This window comes from Pecten maximus, chromosome 6 (assembly GCF_902652985.1).
Source record: "Pecten maximus chromosome 6, xPecMax1.1, whole genome shotgun sequence".
Lineage (NCBI taxonomy): Eukaryota > Metazoa > Mollusca > Bivalvia > Pectinida > Pectinidae > Pecten > Pecten maximus.
In genome coordinates this window covers 46,258,110-46,280,355 of record NC_047020.1, presented here as the reverse complement: position 1 = coordinate 46,280,355, position 22,246 = coordinate 46,258,110, and the positions used below count along the sequence as shown (strand labels likewise).

The following is a 22,246-nucleotide window of genomic DNA, read 5'->3' as shown; positions in this document are numbered from 1 at the left end:
ACAAATAATAAAAATGTTAACAGACAGACGGAGGACGATTTGGACCGCTAACAAACAAATAATAATAATGTTAACAGACAGACGGAGGACGATTTGGACCGCTAACAAACAAATAATAATAATGTTAACAGACAGACGGAGGACGATTTGGACCGCTAACAAACCAATAATAATAATGTTAACAGACAGACGGAGGACGATTTGGACCGCTAACAAACCAATAATAATAATGTTAACAGACAGACGGAGGACGATTTGGACCGCTAACAAACCAATAATAATAATGTTAACAGACAGACGGAGGACGATTTGGACCGCTAACAAACAAATAATAAAAATAAACTCTGAGATATCAGTTACAAGTCTTTTATTGCGTCTTACATGGTTTCTTAAGTAGCACAAGTCAAAAATAATTAGATCATGATTTTTATCAATTCTGAATACAATGTATTGTTATAGTAGTTTGTGTTGTAGTTTTTGTGACACACATCAACACACATGGACATCGTTAACCCATTATTGTACCCTTAATTTCCAGCAGGACTGAGTCACAGACACGAATCCCTGTGTCCCCCAAACACTGTCGGCAAGGCCAGATAACTGGTGACAGGATAAATAATATTACATCATCAACTCGTATGTACAAACTTATCACAACTTTTCTTCCGATTCCTCGGGGATGTTTCTCTAGTATTTACCAGAAACATACAACGAATATTTGTGAAGGCAAAACCAACTCTCCCCTCTATACAATCAGATCACACTGGCAAAACCAACTCTCCCCTCTATACAATCAGATCACACTCGTTAATTCTCATTCCAGTAAAATATATATATATCTGCTTCTTTCTCCAACAAATAACAATAAACCTCGACCGTCAGTACCAGCTACGACCAACAGATCCCCTCGGTGTGTCAGCTTTGTAGAATAACACAACAATCAAGTTTTGACATAAACAGTTTCTTACTTAAATCATACAGTGAGAAAATTAAGACCACAAAAAATATATATCATAATGTTAAGTAGAATTCAATTCATTTAACTATGAAAATCCTGAAGGCTATGATGGGTATATATGTTAGGTGTATATACTAAAATCCTGAAGGCTATGATGGGTATATATGTTAGGTGTATATACTAAAATCCTGAAGGCTATGATGGGTATGTTAGGTGTATATACTAAAATCCTGAAGGCTATGATGGGTATGTTAGGTGTATAGACTAAAATTCTGAAGGCTATGATGGGTATGTTAGGTGTATAGACTAAAATTCTGAAGGCTATGACGGGTAGTATGGTGTATATCAACAGGTTCAACATACAAATCAATACAACTTACCCCTAAATTACCAACAAAATACCTGTAATACATGAACAATGAGGCAAGGGACAATTAAATAATCCATTGTAAAACAAGAGGCCCAACGGGCCTGCAACGCTCACCTGGTATTAACTTTGATGATTCTAGACCTTTTCACTTAATTAAACTAGTCCCTTGAATTGGCCCCAGCTGTGACCTTGAATATGGGTCAATGTCCTTTTTTGTTTCCCCCCCCCCCCCCCCCTAAACTTTGTGGACTCTTTCTAAGGAACCTAACAGCCAAATATCATGATTTTAGGCCTTTTGTTTTGTGAGAAGTTGTTTGAATGTTTTTACAAATTTGGCCCATGTGACCTTGCAAACTTGGTTTGGCTCCATCAAAGGAAGCTACCAGCCCTGCCCAAAGGTCATCTAGAACCTAAAGCCTGATATACCAGGTTTTTACCCCAAAAAAACTTATGTTGACCTTTCTAACATAAGATGAGGAAGACTCATTATATGCCTGTGACCTATATATGTACGTTAGGGTCCATTATTTCAAGAAAATCTACAGCAATCCAATAAAAAATTAACCATCTATTATTATTAAGTTCTGTTTTAGAATCTTACAAACTTCAATGATTCATGTTTAAAACCATAACATCATAAAACCCAGCTCAAAAATATACACATTACCACAACCATATTCTGAATATCAATTTAAGCACGTGCAGTCATTACAAGCAAGTTTAAGGTACAAAATACATTCAATTTGACAAAATGAAATCCAGGTTAAATATCCAATAAAATAATATCGGGATGAAAACAATTTCTCAAAAATTCATATTTCAAAGTTTTAAAGGGTAAGTTATGTAGATAACATGTATATTATATAAAAAAAAATGATTTGGAAATAAAATGTTCATACATGAAATATATCATTTAAAGTTTATAAACCAAACCTTGACATCAAACCATTACTTACAAATCTATACAAATGAAGCTATTAATATCTCACAATGAGTACAGCCCTTAGTCCTCAAATACAGGGGTACACTCAGTACTGGGACACTGGTACACCCAGTAGTGGGACACTGGTACACTCAGTACTGGACACTGGTACACCCAGTAGTGGGACACTGGTACACTCAGTACTGGACACTGGTACACCCAGTAGTGGGACACTCAGTACTGGACACTGGTACACCCAGTAGTGGGACACAGGTACACTCAGTACTGGACACTGGTACACCCAGTAGTGGGACACTGGTACACTCAGTACTGGGACACTGGTACACCCAGTAGTGGGACACTGGTACACTCAGTACTGGACACTGGTACACCCAGTAGTGGGACACTGGTACACTCAGTACTGGACACTGGTACACCCAGTAGTGGGACACTGGTACACTCAGTACCGGACACTGGTACACCCAGTAGTGGGACACTGGTACACTCAGTACTGGACACTGGTACACCCAGTAGTGGGACACTGGTACACTCAGTACTGGACACTGGTACACCCAGTACTGGGACACTGGTACACTCATTACCGGACACTGGTACACTCAGTACTGGACACTGGTACACTCAGTACTGGACACTGGTACACCCAGTAGTGGGACACTGGTACACCCAGTAGTGGGACACTGGTACACCCAGTAGTGGGACACTCAGTACTGGACACTGGTACACCCAGTAGTGGGACACTGGTACACTCAGTACTGGACACTGGTACACCCAGTAGTGGGACACTGGTACACCCAGTAGTGGGACACTGGTACACTCAGTACCGGACACTGGTACACCCAGTAGTGGGACACTGGTACACTCAGTACTGGACACTAGTACACCCAGTAGTGGGACACTGGTACACTCAGTACCGGACACTGGTACACTCAGTACCGGACACTGGTACACCCAGTAGTGGGACACTGGTACACTCAGTACTGGGACACTGGTACACCCAGTAGTGGGACACTGGTACACTCAGTACTGGACACTGGTACACCCAGTAGTGGGACACTGGTACACTCAGTACTGGACACTGGTACACCCAGTAGTGGGACACTGGTACACTCAGTACCGGACACTGGTACACCCAGTAGTGGGACACTGGTACACTCAGTACTGGACACTGGTACACCCAGTAGTGGGACACTGGTACACTCAGTACCGGACACTGGTACACCCAGTAGTGGGACACAGGTACACTCAGTACTGGGACACTGGTACACCCAGTAGTGGGACACTGGTACACTCAGTACTGGACACTGGTACACCCAGTAGTGGGACACTGGTACACTCAGTACCGGACACTGGTACACCCAGTAGTGGGACACTGGTACACTCAGTACCGGACACTGATACACCCAGTAGTGGGACACAGTACCGGACACTGATACACCCAGTAGTGGGACACAGTACCGGACACTGGGACACAGTACTGGGACACTGGTACACAGTACTGGGACACTCAGTACTGGGACACTGGTACACTCAGTACCGGACACAGGGACACTCAGTACTGGGACACTGGTACACTCAGTACCGGGACACTGGTACACCCAGTAGTGGGACACTGGTACACCCAGTAGTGGGACACTGGTACACTCAGTACCGGACACTGGTACACCCAGTAGTGGGACACTGGTACACTCAGCACCGGGACACTGGTACACTCAGTACTGGGACACTGGTACACTCAGTACCGGACACTGGTACACTCAGTAGTGGGACACAGGTACACCCAGTAGTGGGACACTCAGTACTGGACACTGGTACACCCAGTAGTGGGACACTGGTACACTCAGTACTGGACACTGGTACACTCAGTACCGGGACACTGGTTCACTCAGTACTGGGACACTTGGACACTCAGTACTGGTAAACTGGGACACTCAGTACTTGTAATGTTTTATCTTTCTGGCTAATTTCTTTTAGCTTAATATATAACTAAAACAATAATGTGTGACCAAGTGATAAAAATGCCATTTCTAACGAAGCAATGATTAGCATGGCACAGGTAACTAACCCGAACTAATTACACAGGTAACTTACCTGAACTAATTACACAGGTAACTAACCCGAACTAATTACACAGGTAACTAACCTGAACTAATTATACAGGTAACTAACCCGAACTAATTACACAGGTAACTTACCTGAACTAATTACACAGGTAACTAACCCGAACTAATTACACAGGTAACTAACCCGAACTAATTACACAGGTAACTAACCCGAACTAATTACACAGGTAACTAACCCGAACTAATTACACAGGTAACTTACCTGAACTAATTACACAGGTAACTAACCCGAACTAATTACACAGGTAACTAACCCGAACTAATTACACAGGTAACTACCGAACTAATTACACAGGTAACTAACCCGAACTAATTACACAGGTAACTAACCCGAACTAATTACACAGGTAACTTACCTGAACTAATTACACAGGTAATTACTTACCTGAACTAATTAGACACATTCTGTATGACACAGTTGGTCCCTAATCTCGATTAGAAATCCTCTTTAATATCTTATTTCTATAAAACAAACAATGATGGTCAACATCAGAGAGGATTTATAATTGGTCGTTGTCTGAGTGACATTAGTTAGTAATAGACTGGAGTATAAATATAGATACAACTAAAATACCACCGAATACTTTTACCAGAGATTTGTAACATATTGTTACTTATGACATGGGTGATACTAGCTATAGTAACTTACAATCTGTGCTAAATGTGAGACATGTGACGTCATATGATGAAGGTGATGGTCACATGACAGGATGATGTGAGTCTGATTACATTAATTACATAAACGTGTAGATCATAATCGATGTATCTTTCTAGATTAACACAATACTGCATCCTCAACCTCCAGTCTCAACACCATATTCCCCAGCCCACAGTCTCAATATCACATTTTTCACCCCCAGAGTCTCAATCTAGGAGATGAATTCCACTTCTCCGTCAGAATCCGACAGTGATGCGGTGTCCAGGAGACTTAGGTGGTCAGTGGTGACCGGCTTTTTCTTTCCGCTGAGTCGTGACAGAATGCTGCCCTGTTTACTACCCTCTCGACTGTAGCGCTCCTCCTCGATCCCTCGATGGATGGAAATATTGTCCAATTCCTGGTCATTCTCAAACTGCTTCATGTAGTTGGATGTCAAGTACTTCTGTCGACTGGTTTTTTTGAATCTGTGAATAAACAAAATAAACTGTAATTTGGGGAGAGAGAGAGAAGCATCTGTCTACTGTGAATATACAAAATAAACTGTAATTTGGGGAGGGAGGGAGAGAAGCAAACAGGAAAATAAGCTTTAAGGTTTATAGAAATTTCTTTCTTTGGGTTGACAAGTCTTTGCACAAGCTGTTAAACTGTTAAATCTCATTAAAGATTAACGAGTATTCTGAGAGTACATGTCCCCTACTGGCCTCCGCTAAAAATAGGAACAGTAACCTTGACCTTAACAACCTGAAACTTATAGCTTCTCATATTTAAGTTACACACCAACTTTCACCAACATACCTTGAAGCATGGTGGAGAAAACTATGGAAAACTTAGTGGAAGGACTGACAGACGGACAGAGACAGACAGGCGGATGGACGGACGGACGGACAGAGACAGACAGGCGGATGGACGGACAGACGGACAGGGAGGAAACCTATAGTCCCCCCGGTTTCACCAGTAGGGGACTACTAAGCATACCTCATTACACAGTGTACTATCCGAACAACATCACATTAATATGTCCCACTAATTTGTTTCCAGAATGCCTTATACACAGCTGATAGAGTCAATCAAAGTCCAGTTTATATAGACATCTTACTGAAACTGTTTCATTGCTGGCAGCAGTCTGACAAAGCTGGTCTATTTTCCTCTGTACAGGGGATGACTGAGAAAATATTACTCACACATAAATACTGTATACCTGGTAATTTTCGCCCCCGTTAACTTTCGTCATTTTCGCCATTTGAAGATGAAAATTTAAGATGAAGGCGAAAATTTCAAGCTGAATTGAAGGATTTATAAACCATAGTACATAAGCCAAGTGTAGTCGGATCACAAACATACCCTCTTACTTTTCAACTGTTATTTCAACAAGAGGCCCAGGGGCCTTAACGGTCATCTGACTCTAAATTAAAACCCTTATATTATTGTAGTATGCATTCTCTGTAGCAAGTATATAGTGGCACTGTTGGCCATGGCGGCCATCTTGGATTTCTGACCGACCCAATAAATAATAACACTTGGTCTGGACCATCTAAGGATAATTTCTGGTAAGTTAGAGCTGAATCCCACCGGTGGAATTTGAGAAGTTTGAAATAGGTGTTGTTCAGGAAAACCATGATTGCACAATCACGTTACAAAATGGCCGCCATTGCTGCCATGTCAAAGTTTTTACGAGGCCGAAAAAATTAACAACACTTTGTTGGCCCTCCTTCCTTAACATCCTCACCAATTTCCAGCTCAATGGCACCAGTGGAACTGGAGAAGAAGTTTAAAATGTGTTTTTTAAGATGGCGGCTATGGCGGCCATCTTGGATTTCAGACCGACACGAAAAATAACAACACTTGGTCGGGATCATATCAGGATCATTTCAGGCAAGTTTCAGCTCAATAGCACTGGCGGAACTTAAGAAGTTTAAAATATGTTTATCAAGATGGCGGCTATGGCGGCCATCTTGGATTTCGGACCGACCCGAAAAATAACAACACTTGGTCGGGATCATCTCAGGATCATTTCAGGCAAGTTTCAGCTCAATAGCACTAGTGGAACTTGAGAAGAAGTTTAAAATGTGTTTTTCAAGATGGCGGCTATGGCGGCCATCTTGGATTTCGGACCGACCCGAAAAATAACAACACTTGGTCGGGATCATCTCAGGATCATTTCTGGCAAGTTTCAGCCCAACAGCTCTGGTGGAACTTGAGAAGAAGTTTAAAATGTGTTTTCAAAATGGCGGCTATGGCGGCCATCTTGGATTTCGGACTGACCCGAAAAATAACAACACTTGGTCGGGATCATCTCAGGATCATTTCAGGCAAGTTTCAGCTCAATAACACTAGTGGAACTTGAGAAGAAGTTTAAAATGTGTTTTTCAAGATGGCGGCTATGGCGGCCATCTTGGATTTCGGACCGACCCGAAAAATAACAACACTTGGTCGGGATCATCTCAGGATCATTTCTGGCAAGTTTCAGCCCAACAGCTCTGGTGGAACTTGAGAAGAAGTTTAAAATGTGTTTTCAAAATGGCGGCTATGGCGGCCATCTTGGATTTCGGACTGACCCGAAAAATAACAACACTTGGTTGGGATCATCTCAGGATCATTTCAGGCAAGTTTCAGCTTAATCTCACTGGTGGAACTTAAGAAGAAGATTGAAATGTGAAAAGTTTACGCACGGCGCACGGCGGACGGCGCACAACGACGGACGAAGCATGATGACTATAGGTCATCCTGACCCTTTGGGTCTGATGACCTAAAAATTCAGTATTTTTTTTTTAAATTATGTAGTCTGGTCATGATAAAAAGGAAATACAGAGCGGCATAGAATTCCTGCCACAGAAAAGACTAATTTCATGACTTCACCGTCGCTTGTGGCTTCCATTCATGTACATGTATGTACATGTGAACCAGAGAAAATACTGGTCAGTCATTAGTCAAGGTGCGGCGAACTTACAATTGATCATGTTTGCTTAAAATCACCCATACATACCCAATACTACTTTAATCAGTAGGGACTAAAAGCAAATCTGAGCACAGGTATTTCACACCTGATTACATTTCACATCTCATGCTTGCAAGACAATTGGGGAACTCGAAAAGTCCCGAGTGCAACTGTATTGAGAATACCGAACGGTATTTTTCGATTTTACAAACGAGGAAAAGAATGTGTCTTGAAAATCATTTAGGGCGAATTTAAAATGGGGCGAATGTGTTTTGTGTTGCTCAAGGGCGAAAATAACCTGGGGCGAAAAATTACCAGGTATACAGTAAAAACTGAGACTTGGAGAATACTAACGTTTTGATGAAGAGCGATGACATCACGACAGAGACGGAGGACATGGCCATAGCTGCCGACGCCATCCATGGCTTCAGGGACACGCCCACTGGCATGAAGATACCTGTATAATACAAATCATTAAATATGGACAAATCTAATTAAGATACCTGTATAATATAAATCATTAAGACTGCATGTACAAATCCACTCAAATAATCAATAACCACAGTATTATCTTACAACCCAGAAATGTATTTATACACCGGTTCCAAAATGTTTCGCCTATCTAGACAGTCAGTATGTTTCCCAATGGCCTTTCAAACTCCCACATTCCTACCAGGGTATTTAAAAGCCTACCTGCAGCAATAGGGATTCCTATGAGGTTGTAGATGGAGGCCGCCACAAAGTTGATTCGAATTCTACGCACTGTCATCTTGGACAGTTTAATGGCAGCAGTCACGTCCATTAGGTCATTCTGTAGTAGAGAAAATATTTACATCACACAATACTTAAAACAAGGTCTAACGCGTCATGTGAGGGGAAATCATATATCAGACAGACTTCTACCACATAATACATACTACAAGGTCTGACTTAACGGGTCGTGTGACTACCACACGATAAATACAACAAGGTCTAACGCGTCGTGTGAGGGGAAATCATATATCAGACTGACTTCTACCACATAATACATGCTACAAGGTCTTTACGGGTCGTGTAAGGGAAAATCATTTATCAGTTACCAACTTCTACAACATAATCCATACTACAAGGTCTTTACGGGTCGTGTAAGGGAAAATCATTTATCAGTTACCAACTTCTACAACATAATCCATACTACAAGGTCTTTACGGGTCATGTAAGGGAAAATCATTTATCAGTTACCAACTTCTACAACATAATACATTACTACAAAGTATTAACGAGTCATGTGAAGGAAAACCTGGAAACCTGGAAAGTCACACCATGTCAAAAGAACAATAAAATATTCTATAAATTGTCTGGAAACGACAGCCAGGCAGATGTTTGAATGGAGAAACAACAAGGAAGCCATCAACACTGACACTGAAGTTTAGACTGAGACAGATTATTCCTTTGTGAGAAACGTATCAGCCACGACTTGTCTTACATGAACATTTGCGCGTACCTGAATAAGAACGATGTCGGCGGCCTCCACTGCCACATCCGTGCCTGTACCTATCGCGATGCCAACATCTGCCTGAGCCAGGGCGGGTGAGTCATTGACCCCGTCACCAACCATGGCCACCTTATAACCCTGACTCTGTAGCTGTTTGATCTTCTTCACCTTGTGAGACGGCAGAACCTCGGCGAACACCTTATGTATTCCAACCTGTTAAAGATTAGGCATCATTTTTTTTAAAAAGAAAACAATATTTATTTGACGTAAGTAATACCCTGGTAACACTGAGGACATCAACTACCGCTTTCTCTACAAATGTTTGTTTTAAATATCAAAAAATTTATCAATAGAAAATAGATTGTACTTATTTTGCAATTTTTCTGTTCAACTCATCCTCACTTGATCAATTTTGAAATGTTACAAAATTCATGAATCACTTAATATCAACATGTGGTAAGCAACTGCACACTTATATTTACCTGTTTCGCAATGGCTTTCGCTGTTTTCTGGTTGTCACCGGTCAGTAGGAATACCTGTAGTCCCATCTGTTTCAGAGTGTTGACTGCGAGGTGCGCCTCAGATTTTACTGTATCGGCAACAGCTACCATAGCAACCACAATACCTGAATGGAAGGTCAGAAGGTCAACAATCACAGCAAACATTTTTTTCTATTTTTTTTTTTTTTTTCATTTCAATATTGACATACAGGATGTGTATTATAACACTACAAGTTACAAAAACTTTTCTCAGTTACAAGCTCTGCAGTCAACACATTCCTTTAAAATTCAAAGTCAATTCAGTTGACCTAAAGTATATCTTTCCGACTCTCGCCCTTCAACCCTCGGGGAGTGAGATCCAACGTCTATACGATGTATACCTCGTCCCTCCGACCCACGGGGAGTGAGATCCAACGTCTATACGATGTATACCTTATCCCTCCGACCACGATGTATACCTCGTCCCCCCGACCCACGGGGAGTGAGATCCAACGTCTATACGATGTATACCTCGTCCCCCTGACCCACGGGGAGTGAGATCCATCGTCTATACGATGTATACCTCGTCCCCCTGACCCACGGGGAGCGAGATCCATCGTCTATACGATGTATACCTCGTCCCCCCATACCCACGGGGAGTGAGATCCAACGTCTATACGATGTATACCTCGTCCCCCTGACCCACGGGGAGTGAGATCCATCGTCTATACGATGTATACCTCGTCCCCCCGACCCACGGAGAGTGAGATCCAATGTCTATACGATGTATACCTCGTCCCTCCGACCCAAGGGGAGTGAGATTGATCGTCTATACGATGTATACCTCGTCTCTCCGACCCACGGGGAGTGAGATCCAACGTCTATACGATGTATACCTCGTCCCCCCGACCCACGGGGAGTGAGATCCAATGTCTATACGATGTATACCTCATCCCTCCGACCACGATGTATACCTCGTCCCTCCGACCCTCGGGGAGTGAGATCCATCGTCTATACGATGTATACCTCGTCCCTCCGACCCGCGGGGAGTGAGATCCAACGTCTATACGATGTATACCTCGTCTCTCCGACCCACGGGGAGTGAGATCCAACGTCTATACGATGTATACCTCGTCCCCCCGACCCACGGGGAGTGAGATCCAACGTCTATACGATGTATACCTCGTCCCTCCGACCCACGGGGAGTGAGATCCAATGTCTATACGATGTATGCCTCGTCCCTCCGACCCGCGGGGAGTGAGATCCATCGTCTATACGATGTATACCTCGTCCCCCCGACCCACGGGGAGTGAGATCCAATGTCTATACGATGTATACCTCGTCCCCCGCCCCAGGGAAGTGAGATCCATCGTCTATACGATGTATACCTCGTCCCTCCGACCCACGGGGAGTGAGATCCATCGTCTATACGATGTATACCTCGTCCCCCCGCCCCAGGGAAGTGAGATCCAATGTCTATACGATGTATACCTCGTCCCCCCGCCCCAGGGAAGTGAGATCCATCGTCTATACGATGTATACCTCGACCCCCCGACCCACAGGGAGTGAGATCCAACGTCTATACAATGTATACCTCGTCCCTCCGACCCACGGGGAGTGAGATCCAACGTCTATACGATGTATACCTCGTCCCCCCGCCCCAGGGAAGTGAGATCCATCGTCTATACGATGTCTATCTCGTCCCCCCGCCCCAGGGAAGTGAGATCCATCGTCTATACGATGTATACATCGTCCCTCCGACCCACGGGGAGTGAGATCCAACGTCTATACCATGTATACCTCGTCCCCCCGCCCCAGGGAAGTGAGATCCATCGTCTATATGATGTATACCTCGTCCCCCCGACCCACGGGGAGTGAGATCCAATGTCTATACGATGTATACCTCGTCCCTCCGACCCAAGGGGAGTGAGATTGATCGTCTATACGATGTATACCTCGTCCCCCCGCCCCAGGGAAGTGAGATCCATCGTCTATACGATGTATATCTCGTCCCTCCGACCCGCTGGGAGTGAGATCCAACGTCTATACGATGTATACCTCCTCTCTCCGACCCGCGGGGAGTGAGATCCATCGTCTATACGATGTATACCTCGTCCCCCGACCCACGGGAAGTGAGATCCAACGTCTATACGGTGTATACCTCGTCCCCCCGCCCAAGGGAAGTGAGATCCAACGTCTATACGATGTATACCTCGTCCCTCAGACCCGCGGGGAGTGAGATCGATCGTCTATACGATGTATACCTCGTCTCTCTGACCAACGGGGAGTGAGATCCATCGTCTATACGATGTATACCTCGTCCCCCTGACCCACGGGGAGTGAGATCCAACGTCTATACGATGTATACCTCGTCCCCCTGACCCACGGGGAGTGAGATCCATCGTCTATATGATGTATACCTCGTCCCCCCGACCCACGGGGAGTGAGATCCAACGTCTATACGATGTATACCTCGTCCCCCCGCCCCAGGGAAGTGAGATCCAACGTCTATACGATGTATACCTCGTCCCCCTGACCCACGGGGAGTGAGATCCATCGTCTATACGATGTATACCTCGTCCCCCCGACCCACGGGGAGTGAGATCCAACGTCTATACGATGTATACCTCATCCCTCCGACCACGATGTATACCTCGTCCCTCAGACCCTCGGGGAGTGAGATCCGTCGTCTATACAATGTATACCTCGTCCCTCCGACCCACGGGGAGTGAGATCCAACGTCTATACGATGTATACCTCGTCTCTCCGACCCACGGGGAGTGAGATCCAACGTCTATACGATGTATACCTCGTCCCCCCGACCCACGGGGACTGAGATCCAACGTCTATACGATGTATACCTCGTCCCTCCGACCCACGGGGAGTGAGATCCAATGTCTATACAATGTATACCTCGTCCCCCCGACCCGCGGGGAGTGAGATCCATCGTCTATACGATGTATACCTCGTCCCCCCGCCCCAGGGAAGTGAGATCCATCATCTATACGATGTATACCTCGTCCCTCCGACCAACGGGGAGTGAGATCCATCGTCTATACGATGTATACCTCTTCCCTCCGACCCACCAGGAGTGGCTCCATCGTCTATACGATGTATACCTCGTCTCTCCGACCCACAGGGAGTGAGATCCATTGTCTATACGATGTATACCTCTTCCCTCCGACCAACAGGGAGTGAGATCCAACGTCTATACGATGTATACCTCGTCCCTCCGACCCACAGGGAGTGAGATCCATTGTCTATATGATGTATACCTCGTCCCTCCGACCCACGGGGAGCGAGATCCATTGTCTATACGATGTATACCTCGTCCCTCCGACCCACAGAATGACAAGTGTGACTGTATTAATGAACGGGGACTGATTTGGGGCTATAAATAAATGTAGTAACTCACCATCAATCGCACACAGAACAGCTGTGTGACCTTGTTCCTCGTGTTCGGACATGGTCTGATCCATTGCTGGCGTAACTTGTAGTCCGTTTCTATGCATCCACTCTCTGTTACCAATCAGAACCCGATACTGTCTGGACGCCACAGCCCCGAGGGACTCCACCTCTACGTCTGAATCAAAGATACCTTAGTAGTATACAGAGTAATATATAGAGGATATTGAATGGTTTCCCGTTTAATATAACATATTTTTCATGAGTATGACAGAATATTGATATTTTCACGAGTGCAAAGCACAAGTGAAAAATATTGAAATATTCTGTCAATTCTCTTTTTAATGCATTTCATCAGCTTAAAAATCAAATTTATAGACATCAAAAAATTAATAGTGTCAAAAGTATGGGAATTGGTAACATACTTCATGATGCCATCTCTTTGCGACAATACTCCATATCAAATAATTATATACATTTCCCTGTAATTAATAGTCTTCAAATCATGACAGATGTAGAAAGCATACTTGTCCTACACATTTCAGACACACCTTCATTATACGTTGTATATATATCCCAACACGCCCTAATCCCACAGGTACCACGTTCCTATAACCCAACATTTTAACCTCAGGGTCCGACCCCCAGCTAGATCAGTGATCTGTTGGTCGGACCCTAGGACTGAATGTTTCTTTAAGCGATCTGGAAGACGGCCCCTTGGGTTGAATGTTTTCATTAAGTGATCTGGAAGTCGGCCCCTGGGGTTGAATGTTTAATTAAGTGATCTGGAAGACGGCCCCTTGGGTTGAATGTTTTCATTAAGTGATCTGGAAGTCGGCCCCTGGGGTTGAATGTTTAATTAAGTGATCTGGAAGTCAGCCCCTGGGGTTGAATGTTTAATTAAGTGATCTGGAAGTCGGCCCCTGGGGTTGAATGTTTAATTAAGTGATGTGGAAGACGGCCCCTGGGGTTGAATGTTTAATTAAGTGATCTGGAAGTCAGCCCCTGGGGTTGAATGTTTAATTAAGTGATGTGGAAGTCGGCCCCTGGGGTGGAATGTTTCATTAAGTGATCTGGAAGTCGGCCCCTGGGGTTGAATGTTTTCATTAAGTGATCTGGAAGTCGGCCCCTGGGGTTGAATGTTTTCATTAAGTGATCTGGAAGTCAGCCCCTGGGGTTGAATGTTTTCATTAAGTGATCTGGAAGTCGGCCCCTGGGGTTGAATGTTTAATTAAGTGATCTGGAAGTCAGCCCCTGGGGTTGAATGTTTAATTAAGTGATCTGGAAGTCGGCCCCTGGGGTTGAATGTTTAATTAAGTGATGTGGAAGACGGCCCCTGGGGTTGAATGTTTAATTAAGTGATCTGGAAGTCAGCCCCTGGGGTTGAATGTTTAATTAAGTGATGTGGAAGTCGGCCCCTGGGGTGGAATGTTTCATTAAGTGATCTGGAAGTCGGCCCCTGGGGTGGAATGTTTAATTAAGTGATGTGGAAGTCGGCCCCTGGGGTTGAATGTTTAATTAAGTGATGTGGAAGACGGCCCCTGGGGTTGAATGTTTTCATTAAGTGATCTGGAAGTCGGCCCCTGGGGTTGAATGTTTCATTAAGTGATGAGGAAGACGGCCCCTGGGGTTGAATGTTTTCATTAAGTGATCTGGAAGTCGGCCCCTGGGGTTGAATGTTTCATTAAGTGATGAGGAAGACGGCCCCTGGGGTTGAATGTTTAATTAAGTGATCTGGAAGTCGGCCCCTGGGGTGGAATGTTTCATTAAGTGATGTGGAAGACGGCCCCTGCGTTGGAATGTTTCATTAAGTGATCTGGAAGTCGACCCCTGGGGTTGAATGTTTTATTAAGTAATGTGGAAGTCGGCCCCTGGGGTTGAATGTTTTATTAAGTGATCTTGAAGTCGGCCCCTGGGGTGGAATGTTTCATTAAGTGATCTTGAAGTCGGCCCCTGGGGTGGAATGTTTCATTCTGGGTCATAGGAACCTATCACGCCCCTTGTACCTCTTCCTGATAAACATTCTATACTACATTCCTCATTTTTACATTTATACCTTGACCAGGTTTAACTTACTCATCATGTTTGAGAAGTATCCCTCCATGAAATAGCGATAAAAATTATTATTTATGAACAGACGAAAATTATTGCCGGTCATGTACAGTAGATGTATCAATTTTATCTTCCAATATCTAATATAAAGGAAATAGAATGACGTGCTCCTTGCATTGATGGTCTAGATATTATATCATGTCAGTATCTAGTTCCAATTATCAATCGAGGTTCACAATATTTTTGGACCCTACATAATTATGAAATATTTAAAGAGTTCTAAGATGTAATATTTGAGATTTTTCTGGTCAGCAGCAAAACTTGGACAACACAGAGAAGCTTGACCTAAATGTGTCCCTCCAGGTGACATACCTTCTATGTGAAGTGACTTGTTGTCGTCCCCTCGGAACATTACATTGTCTGTCTTCACTCTCAAACTTCCTGTCTGGTTTTTCTTGTTGTTCACAGCGACGAGGTCGACATGTGTCAGTAGACTCTCAACGTGGCTGACAAGACACTTGAGGCCACAGCCAGGGACGGCCTGGAAATCCACGGTCTTCCCCAGAGACTCGACAGACATCGTCTGTAGCCAAGAATAATAGAATCTATCATGGGTCTGTTCCGTGGACAGGGATATCTCAGCCCGAGTGTAAGAGTTTGGCCAGTCAGCACGAGGCTTGACGAGTACTGGCCAGCCAAACTCTTACACGAGGTTGAGATATCCTTGTTTGCGAAACAGACCCATGATTGATTATTTTTCTCACATACTTGCAACCAATATAAGTTTTTATAAAAGTTTGTCATCGCGCCATCTTCAATGCTGCTTGGAATGTGCGTCAAAATATATGACGTCATCTTAACGACTTGGCTACTCAACGTAAAATGATGACATTACGTTATTGTGAGCAGCATCATATAGCACGTGCAGGCTGCCTTTACCCACCCTGTGTAAGATCGATTTATCTTTTCCCTAGCAATCGCCACATAACCCTGTGAAGTATGTGAGAAATCAGTATCCAGCAACCCCCGGATAACCCTGTGAAGTATGTGAGAAATCAGTATCTAGACTTAGTGTTAATTGATACACTCAAAAATTTACACATTTTTATACGTCAGGTGTATAAATCTAAATAACTATGTCGATAACAAGAATATATTTACTGACCTCTTTGGCATACTTGACGATGGCAGAAGCAATAGGATGCTCACTGCTGGCCTCCGCTGTACCTATGATCACAAGAAGTTTGAGGAAGGAACAAGTTTCTTCTTCAACAAACGTAGCAATCCGCGCCACTCGGGCTACTCCATGTGTGACTGTGCCAGTCTTGTCAAAGACCACACATTTGATCTGTTGAGTAAGTCAGTAATTCATGGGTAACTGAACCAAAAATAACAACGACACAGTCAATTAAAAGGAAAATATTGTCAATAGACAGAGTGATACAAAGATGGATGGTTGAGCCTTCAGCTGGATACTTGAGAATCTCATACCTCTAATTGAAATGTCACATCAAAGTATGATTCTTCTATCTAATTTACCTCTTAAATATGAACAAGAGATATTATGACTGTTTGGAGGGGGCACCTCCTACCACATGTACTCGCCCTCTGCCCGAGGTGTGTACCTGTAGACCTACCTTGTGCAGGGGGGGGGGTGTACCTCTAGACCTACCTTGTGGGGGGGCGTGTACCTGTAGACCTACCTTGTGGGGGGGGGGGGGGGGGGGGGGGGGCATGTACCTCTAGACCTACCTTGTGGGGGGGGGGCATGTACCTGTAAACCTACCTTGTGGGGGGGGCGTGTACCTGTAGACCTACCTTGTGGGGGGACGTGTACCTGTAGACCTACCTAGTGGGGGGGGCGTGTACCTGTAGACCTACCTTGTGGGGGGGGGGGGGGGGCATGTACCTCTAGACCTACCTTGTCGGGGGGGGCGCAGGTACCTGTAGACCTACCTTGTGGGGGGGGGCGTGTACCTGTAGACCTACCTTGTGGGGGGACGTGTACCTGTAGACCTACCTAGTGGGGGGGGGGGCGCATGTACCTGTAGACCTACCTTGTGGGGGGGGCGCATGTACCTGTAGACCTACCTTGTGGGGGGGGGCGCATGTACCTGTAGACTTACCTTGTGGGGGGGCGTGTACCTGTAGACCTACCTTGTGGGGGGGGGGGGGGGGCGCATGTACCTGTAGACCTACCTTGTGGGCCATTTCTAAGGGTTCCCCTCCCTTGATGCTTTGATGAGGATACCATTGGTACCTGTAGACCTACCTTGTGGGGGGCGTGTATCTGTAGACCTACCTTGTGGGGGGGGGGGGGGGGGGGCGTGTACCTGTAGACCTACCTTGTGGGCCATTTCTAAGGGTTCCCCTCCCTTGATGAGGATGCCATTGGTATCTGTAGACCTACAAATGTACCTTGTGGGGGGGGGGGGGGGTGTACTTATAGACCTACCTTGTGGGGGGGGGGGGCGTGTACTTATAGACCTACCTTGTGGGCCATTTCCATTGGTTCCCCTCCCTTGATGTGGATCCCGTTGGTATCTGTAGACCTACCTTGTGTGTGGGGGGGGGGGGGGGGGGGGGGGGGGGCGTGTATCTGTAGACCTACCTTGTGGGGGGGGGAGGGGGGCGTGTATCTGTAGACCTACCTTGTGGGGGGGGGGGAGGGGGCGTGTATCTGTAGACCTACCTTGTGGGCCATTTCCAAGGGTTCCCCTCCTTTGATAAGGATGCCGTTGGTAGCTCCGACTCCTGTACCCACCATCACCGCTGTGGGTGTGGCCAGACCAAGTGCACAGGGACATGCGATACTCAGCACTGTGATGGCGTACTGGAACGCCTTCTGGAACACTGCCTCGTTGACCGAAACAGGGCCATTTTCCTGAGAGAATCATTACTGTTAGAGTGAGCATCAAATGCCAAGAACTCATCATTACATGTAACTATTGATTTAACTTGTATAAAAACATAGTTATTTTTACTTCTTGGTTAAAGAAACTCTAACCACATAAAAAAGATTGACAAGGAAAAAACATCAAAGTAGGTTTATAACCAGGTTACTCACCTCAAAGTAGGGTTTAACCAGGTTACTCACCTCTAAAGAGGGTTAAACCAAGTTACTCACCTCAAAGAAGAGTTTAACCAGGTTAATCACCTCTAAAGAGGGTTTAACCAGGTTACTCACCTCAAAGTAGGGTTAAACCAAGTTACTCACCTCAAAGTAGGGTTTAACCAGGTTACTCACCTCAAAGTAGGGTTTAACCAGGTTACTCACCTCAAAGTAGGGTTTAACCAGGTTACTCACCTCAAAGTAGGGTTTAACCAGGTTACTCACATTAAAGTAGAGTTTAACCAGGTTACTCACCTCAAAGTAGGGTTTAACCAGGTTACTCACCTCAAAGTAGGGTTTAACCAGGTTACTCACCTCTAAAGAGGGTTTAACCAGGTTACTCTTCTCAAAGTAGAGTTTAACCAGGTTACTCACCTCAAAGTAGGGTTTAACCAGGTTACTCACCTCTAAAGAGAGTTTAACCAGGTTACTCACCTCAAAGTAGGGTTTAACCAGGTTACTCACCTCTAAAGAGGGTTTAACCAGGTTACTCTTCTCAAAGTAGAGTTTAACCAGGTTACTCACCTCAAAGTAGGGTTTAACCAGGTTACTCACCTCAAAGTAGGGTTAAACCAAGTTACTCACCTCAAAGTAGGGTTTAACCAGGTTACTCACCTCAAAGTAGGGTTTAACCAGGTTACTCACCTCAAAGTAGGGTTTAACCAGGTTACTCACCTCTAAAGAGGGTTTAACCAGGTTACTCACCTCAAAGTAGGGTTTAACCAAGTTACTCACCTCAAAGTAGGGTTTAACCAGGTTACTCACCTCAAAGTAGGGTTTAACCAGGTTACTCACTTCTAAAGAGGGTTTAACCAGGTTACTCACTTCAAAGTAGAGTTTAACCAGTTTACTCACCTCAAAGTAGGGTTTAACCAGGTTACTCACCTCAAAGTAGGTTTATAACCAGGTTACTCACCTCAAAGTAGGGTTTAACCAGGTTACTCACCTCAAAGTAGGGTTTAACCAGGTTACTCACCTCAAAGTAGGGTTTAACCAGGTTACTCACCTCAAAGCAGGGTTTAACCAGGTTACTCACCTCTAAAGAGGGTTTAACCAGGTTACTCATCTCAAAGTAGAGTTTAACCAGGTTACTCACCTCAAAGTAGGGTTTAACCAGGTTACTCACCTCTAAAGAGGGTTTAACCAGGTTACTCACCACGAAGAAGGGTTCCACCAGGTAGACGTTGGTGTAGCCGACGATGACCCAGCTGATAAGGGTGAGCGTAGACAGAGAACACACGACCGGGACAAAGTAACCAGCGATGGTGTCCGCCAACTGTTGTATGGGGGCCTGTCACAAACATTACAAACATCCTACATAAGTCACAGGGGTCACAAACATCATATTACAAACATCCTACATAAGTCACAGGAGTCACAAACATCACATTACTAGTCAAACATCCTACATAAATCACAGGGGTCACAAACATTACATTACTAGTCAAACATCCTACATAAATCACAGGGGTCACAAACATCACATTACTAGTCAAACATCCTACATAAATCACAGGGGTCACAAACATCACATTACTAGTCAAACATCCTACATAAGTCACAGGGGTCACAAACATCACATTACTAGTCAAACATCCTACATAAGTCACAGGGGTCACAAACATCATATTACTAGTCAAACATCCTACATAAATCACAGGGGTCACAAACATCACATTACTAGTCAAACATCCTACATAAATCACAGGGGTCACAAACATCATATTACTAGAGTCAAACATCCTACATAAATCACAGGGGTCACAAACATTACATTACTAGTCAAACATCCTACATAAATCACAGGGGTCACAAACATCACATTACTAGAGTCAAACATCCTACATAAGTCACAGGAGTCACAAACATTACATTACAAACATCCTACATAGGTCACAGGGGTCACAAACATTACATTACTAGTCAAACATCCTACATAAATCACAGGGGTCACAAACATCACATTACTAGTCAAACATCCTACATAAATCACAGGAGTCACAAACATTACATTACAAACATCCTACATAGGTCACAGGGGTCACAAACATTACATTACTAGTCAAACATCCTACATAAATCACAGGGGTCACAAACATTACATTACTAGTCAAACATCCTACATAAATCACAGGGGTCACAAACATCACATTACTAGAGTCAAACATCCTACATAAATCACAGGGGTCACAAACATCATATTACTAGTCAAACATCCTACATAAATCACAGGGGTCACAAACATTACATTACAAACAACCTACATAAGTCACAGGAGTCACAAACATCACATTACTAGTCAAACATCCTACATAAATCACAGGGGTCACAAACATCATATTACTAGAGTCAAACATCCTACATAAATCACAGGGGTCACAAACATTACATTACTAGTCAAACATCCTACGTAGGTCACAGGGGTCACAAACATCACATTACTAGTCAAACATCCTACATAAATCACAGGGGTCACAAACATCACATTACTAGTCAAACATCCTACATAAATCACAGGGGTCACAAACATCACATTACTAGTCAAACATCCTACATAAATCACAGGGGTCACAAACATCACATTACTAGAGTCAAACATCCTACATAAATCACAGGGGTCACAAACATCATATTACTAGAGTCAAACATCCTACATAAATCACAGGGGTCACAAACATCACATTACAAACATCCTACATAAGTCACAGGAGTCACAAACATCACATTACTAGTCAAACATCCTACGTAGGTCACAGGGATCACAAACATTACATTACTAGTCAAACATCCTACGTAGGTCACAGGGGTCACAAACATCACATTACTAGTCAAACATCCTACATAAATCACAGGGGTCACAAACATCATATTACTAGTCAAACATCCTACATAAATCACAGGGGTCACAAACATCACATTACTAGTCAAACATCCTACATAAGTCACAGGGGTCACAAACATCACATTACTAGTCAAACATCCTACATAAATCACAGGGGTCACAAACATCACATTACTAGTCAAACATCCTACATAAATCACAGGGGTCACAAACATCACATTACAAACATCCTACATAAGTCACAGGAGTCACAAACATCCCATTACAAACATACTATGTAAGTCACAGGGGTTGTACAGGTTTTGGAAGTCAAAATTTAAGGGTTTTTCAAGACTTTTTCAAAACAAGGGCCCAATGGGCCCAAATCGCTCACCTGCAATGCAGTGATCTTTTCATATATGGATCCTGCAGTTATTTGAAAGCATGCTACAGGACCAATATAATGTCTCTCTGCACTTTGGCTTTTCACTAAAAGTCATTTAAAGACCTTGAATGTCAGTCAGGGTCATTCATCTGAAAAAAATTGGTAGCCCTTCACCCCAGCATGCTACAGACCCAATATTAACTCCATGGGACTCTTGGTTATTGAGAAGAAGTCTTTTCAAGATTTTAGCCTTTTTGACTCCTGTGACCTTGAATGAAGGTCAAGGTCATTCATTTGAACAAACTTGATAGCCCTTTACCCCAGCATTTTACAGACCCAATATCAACTCCCTGGGACTCTTGGTTATTGAGAAGAAGTCGTTAAAATTTTTTAGTCTTTTTGACTTCTGTGACCTTGAATGAATGTCAAGGTCATTCATTTGAACAAACTTGAGAGCCCTTCACCCCAGCATGCTACAGGCCAAATATTAGGTCTCTGGGACTGTTGGTTATTGAGAAGAAGTCATTTAAAAAA

The 22,246-nt window shown here is 44.1% G+C and overlaps 1 protein-coding gene across 2 annotated transcripts in view; it reads right to left on the bottom strand.

Moving 5' to 3' along the window:
• Nucleotides 1-4,669: 4,669 nt before the first annotated feature.
• LOC117329900 (copper-transporting ATPase 1-like) overlaps nt 4,670-22,246 on the bottom strand; it is a 52,610-nt gene continuing 35,033 nt past the window's right edge. For both annotated transcript variants that reach the window (XM_033888119.1, XM_033888120.1), the window contains 10 exons: nt 19,663-19,797; nt 18,087-18,278; nt 16,560-16,742; nt 15,767-15,977; nt 13,353-13,520; nt 9,941-10,083; nt 9,468-9,671; nt 8,678-8,795; nt 8,339-8,441; nt 4,670-5,513 (listed from right to left, as the gene is read on the bottom strand). In XM_033888119.1, coding sequence (XP_033744010.1) covers nt 5,261-5,513; nt 8,339-8,441; nt 8,678-8,795; nt 9,468-9,671; nt 9,941-10,083; nt 13,353-13,520; nt 15,767-15,977; nt 16,560-16,742; nt 18,087-18,278; nt 19,663-19,797 — 1,710 coding nt within the window. In that variant the 3' untranslated portion in view covers nt 4,670-5,260. The remainder of the gene's footprint in view (nt 5,514-8,338; nt 8,442-8,677; nt 8,796-9,467; nt 9,672-9,940; nt 10,084-13,352; nt 13,521-15,766; nt 15,978-16,559; nt 16,743-18,086; nt 18,279-19,662; nt 19,798-22,246) is intronic.